The following is a 5,050-nucleotide window of genomic DNA, read 5'->3' on the forward strand; positions in this document are numbered from 1 at the left end:
AATTGGGGAAAAACTAACAAAAATACTGAGTAGATAATAATGATACGAATTCTAGTAATAAGAACAATATAAAACGCACCAAGGATTAATGAGCTACTGGATTCATGAATATTAATCAGGTTGTGTGTGTTCGCTGAACCGATTTGCTGAAATCAAAACAGGGACGATAATAGGTGAGCGCCAGCCAATGAGATTGCTGTTTGCGCATTAGTTCCGCCCACTAGCGGAAAACCCGGCATTTCTTAAAAGCTGAAGAATTCCAAAGGAATTTATTTTGACAGCAAAATACAACAAAGAATATCGTTTACATGTAGCGCGTCAATTCTCTCTCTCCCTCTCTCGCTGCGTGTGTGTGAAACAAAGCGACGGCGAGTCGTGCGCTTCACATTAGAGTTTACATACAGGTTAAATACACGTTAAATACAGGTGCGTTGCACATCCATTCAGATGAACTGAAAAACAGCACAGATCGCTTGGCGGAGACAGTAGTGAAACTCTGAAGCGCTCAGTGTTCGGCGAGTGAAAATATATCTGTGCTAAACTTATATTTAGCCTCCAACTCACACACTGGCGAGTAAAATCTGAGAATTTATTAGCCATTGGCTAATATTAGACATCATTTAGTCGCCCAGAGTGAAGATTTAGTTGCATATGCGAGTGATTTACTCGCAATGTAGAGGGTTGACTTTATATAAAATGGGAACATTATATGTAAAATTCACTTTAAAGAAGGTTTTTCATTTTAGTTTATGGAAAATGTGCCATGCTTAAGATTTCTGACACCTGTTGGACAACACTGAGAATGGAAATGTCAATTCCCTCTATAAGCAGTAGATGGCTGCAGAGGAGCACTCATTGGCTCATTCGTCCTTTCACTCTGTAATAAAGTTCTTTTTGATGTGTTTTGCTTTTGGATTTATATTCAGACATTATAAAATCACTTATAACATTTTAAAATGACTTTTTGTCAAAGTTCAGCACTGTTTTGTACTGATGTATGAAGTAGCAACTCATGGGATATACATGAATCTGACAATAGATCTATTTTGAATTCAAAACTGCGATTTTGGGCGAAAGGTTTCTAAACCGAACACCCATTCACAAACATAACGCAACTTTTTTTTTTTGAGAAACCGAGATACTCGGAAATGAACTGATATTATAATGTTAATCACTTTCACTTCTCAAGCAGCAACGTTAAATGTTGATTGATTTCATGACTTACAATGACAAGAATGATAGGTTAAGCTTGCCAATCTCTGTTTGTTCACTTGGACATTGCTGACCTCATTTTAATGCTTTCATGTTATCTTTTTCTGTTCTGCGCCCCAGAATCTTCCGGTCATGTGACTCTGTCTGACAGTAATATGTATTCATATGATATGTATTCACTTGATGATAAACTCAATTAAAATGTTAAACAACCATTAAATAAAAATGTTTCTTTCATAGTTTTCAACAAATAAGCTTTTGATCATTTATAACCTTTCATTAATAAAGGTATTAAAGAAGATGTTCATGCCCCTGGTGACAGATTAGTCTTTACCTGCATCAGTTAAACGCAGAGACTGAGTCGGATTCGATTAGGCTGGATTTTCATGACGTCATCAACTGGAGATTCATATTACAGTAAAAGCTTTAAATACTATCGTAATGCACAACGTTCTCAAGCACTAGACGGGTTTTCGGATTGAGAGTGCCTGTCATTAACTGTAGCATCAGACTGGACATAAACACCAGCAAGAAAAACCCGTTCTTGTGGAAAATCTATCTTTAAATGAAGGACAGCAGTATTTTGAGCTGTAATGGTGATCTGATCCGAAGGACGAATATCAGACCGCTGCACCAAACTACAATCTCACTCAGAAACACCCAGTTTCATAAAATATCTGTCACTGATGCGTTGATTGCAGAAAATGTTTATCAGATACTGTTGAATGTCACTGAAATCTCTGTCTTGTTTGAGTTTGTGCTCATTTTGCACATTGTATGTGCTCAGATTTTGATGTGGTTTACAAAATAAATAAATTAAATAATCACTCCATTATAATAAAGCTGACACACTCTGATAAATGCCTTGGTTTGGGCCAGAGCTTCGAAAGCGCAGATGAAGATCTTCTGAGAAAAGCCGCAGTGTTTTGTCGATTCAGGGAAAGTCGGTAAGCATCCAAGCTCTTGCCAACATCTTCAAAATCTCTTGTGTTTCGACAGAAGAAAATAAGTCATACAGGTTTGGAACGGCTTGAGGGAGAGTAAATCATGACGAGGTTTGTGTGAATTACCTTTTGTTTTTGGTAGTAATATTTTGTCTCTTATATTATGATGGGACAGTAAAGCAGTGCCCTGACCGACGCTCATTTGTTGTTTCTTTGTTCTTCTGGGTTTATATTGGTAAACGCACTAACAATGAGCAGTACATTTGTAATCGTCTATTAATCTTTGCTAATGATTTAATAGAGTTAATTTAAATAGAACTGTTGATTGTTAGTTTGTTTTAGCTCAGGTCCATCACTGGTGACCCCTGCTCTGCACATGTTGCATGCCTCCTTTATTTAACACACCTGATCATTTAGACTATATGTATTTATTTCAATTCTTAAAGTGCATGCTTAGTCCTATGTGACTGCACCATGGGGACTGCCCTAATTTCACTTTACTTGTATAGTGACTAAAGACTCTTGAGTGTTGATTGAGATCATCAGCTCGTTAGGAGCGATCCATGAACTGAACCGAGTGACAGATAAGAGAGGCCTACAGAATGTGCCAGGACTGGAACTGAATTTGAACCAAGATTAATAAATGCTTTAGAAATGTGTTTCACTGTAAGTTCATATTAACTAATGCAGTTAAATAATGTTAACAAATGGAACCTTATTGTAAAGTGTTTCCAAAGAAAGTTATGTTAAATATATGTTATATATCTGCTGTTCATGTTTTGTCACTTTGGTGCATTCATAAGTTTTGTTTGAAGAACTGGTGACATTCAGTGTGTAAAAAAGCGAAGATATAGAAAATCAAACACACTTTCACGGCACTGTATAAATGATGCATCTGTGCTGGAAAAGTGATCAGAACGGCAGCTTTCAAAACACTGAATAAAGCAGAGACCGACTGCAGGAAGGTACTTTATTTGCTGATGTCCTGCTTCATTCACATTCAGTTTATGTCTAATTATTTCTGATCATCAGGCCTGTTTAAATACCACTACATTTCAAAAGGCAAAGAAATGCTATAACTAGGTAGGTTGTTTTGTTGATGAATTTGTATTACGTACGTGGTTATTTGTGACTGTAAATTTTTGTAAATGTGGAATTTTATTGTAATTTTTGTATTTATACTGCAGTGCCAGTGAACCTGTTACCGGGAGTGAAGTTTGTGCTTTACATCAAGGACCACAATGGAAATAAGTTTTGTTTTAAACTTTATTGTGTTATCCTTGACGAATAGAGTGTATTCACTACTTCTTTGTCAAATAAACATAACATAACATAACTCCAAACATAGTTTGCATGTTTATGCACATTTATCACTGACATGGTTGTGTTGATCCACTTCTGTGTTCATGAACAGAAAAAGAGTAACAAAACCCCAAACGCCAGAATCCTTTTCAGACCTTTTAGGGGAATATTTGGTGAACTGTCCATGAAATATGATGAATTCAGTCATAATTACTGAGTGACTGCTTTCTACAAAGGCTGGTAATGTCTAAGATGAAGTGTCTGTAAACGGTCTGATGAGCCTCTAACATCCACAGGATTGTGACACACGTGTTTAAAACTCACAACAGTGTTATTTAACATTTCCTAACTAAGTTTCTGTTTGATGTGATTCTGTTGTGCTTGTGAGCGATTCTTCGTGACTCGTATCGTTAGGCTGAAGAATAAACAAACTCTTCTCTCTGAGCTGGGTTTTGTGTTTTGTGTGGATGTTTCGGGCTCCTGAGCTCCTCCTGAGTCACTGACAGAGGAGCTGAAGGTCTTTCTAATGCTCAGTCAACAGACTTATATTCATCAAATTCAGGTATGATTTGCTTTGGGGAATCTCGTGATCTTCACATGATGACGCACTGAGTGGCTCCGCAGCAGTCCTTAATGAGGGCCGCGCTGCTCTTGCTGATGGAGGGTTTGTTGGCTGAATGGTTGTCAGGAAACCAATCAGATGATGTGCTGCTATGTGAACGAGCCAGTGTGAAAATCAGAACAAGACTGAAGAGAGAGACTACAGAGTTACAGTCACTGGGACTTTCTTCTGTTCTGAGCTCAAATATACGTTTAGTTTCATCACTTTGTTCAGTGTTTACTGTGTGCACTTCATGCATGTCACCTAGCAACAGCCCAACCTGACGCAGTGTGCACCGCCTGTCGTGTCATGAGTCGTGTGACAGAAACATCACAGATCTCTCCCATAGAGGAATAAGAAACATGCACGTGAGAGACGGCTGTGAAAACTCTTACTCTGTGTAACGCTGAGCTTCTGTCGGAGGAACTCGGCCATCTCTTTATCTTCCTCCTGCTCCCTGATAGACAGAGACAACCAGAGAAATCTCACAGAAACTTTCAAAAAGTCAATTTGATGACAAATGTCATCTCTTTCACCTCAGACGCTCGACCTCAGCATCATCCACCAGGAAATCTCTCTTCTGCACCAGCTGATGAATCTCCTGGAGTAACTTCTCTTCTCTCTGACGATGTTTCTTAGTCTTCTCTGCATCTGTGCGTTAGATGAAAACACACATGAATCCAATCTGAGACGTAACGCAGCAGTGTCTCAGGTCATATAAGCCTCACTGCATCCTTCGGCCCTCACTCGCCTCTCGTTGGCTGGGTTTCCACTGAACTACTTTTATTACAAATGAATATGTGCTTATCAATTACTGAATGGTTCATGCTGGTGGGTTTGGTGGATTTTGGTGAGGTGGATTTTCTTTGGTTTCATATAATGACATGTAATCTATGTAGCTGATGAAAACGCACAATGTTTCGCATTCACTTTAGTTGAATTTATGTGTGTGTGTGTGTGTGTGTGTGTGTGTGTGTGTGAGAGAGAGTGT

General features: G+C 38.5%; 1 protein-coding gene across 1 annotated transcript in view; it reads right to left on the reverse strand.

Annotated features, from left to right (window-relative positions):
* Positions 1-3,107: 3,107 nt before the first annotated feature.
* bmerb1 (bMERB domain containing 1) overlaps positions 3,108-5,050 on the reverse strand; it is a 5,464-nt gene continuing 3,521 nt past the window's right edge. Inside the window, exons 4-7 of the mRNA XM_016509396.1 lie at positions 4,596-4,710; positions 4,428-4,516; positions 4,237-4,245; positions 3,108-4,131 (exon numbers count right to left, since the gene is read on the reverse strand). Coding sequence (XP_016364882.1) covers positions 4,052-4,131; positions 4,237-4,245; positions 4,428-4,516; positions 4,596-4,710 — 293 coding nt within the window. The 3' untranslated portion in view covers positions 3,108-4,051. The remainder of the gene's footprint in view (positions 4,132-4,236; positions 4,246-4,427; positions 4,517-4,595; positions 4,711-5,050) is intronic.

This window comes from Sinocyclocheilus rhinocerous, unplaced genomic scaffold, assembly GCF_001515625.1.
Source record: "Sinocyclocheilus rhinocerous isolate Xijiao unplaced genomic scaffold, SAMN03320098_v1.1 scaffold1615, whole genome shotgun sequence".
Classification (NCBI taxonomy): Eukaryota; Metazoa; Chordata; class Actinopteri; order Cypriniformes; family Cyprinidae; genus Sinocyclocheilus; species Sinocyclocheilus rhinocerous.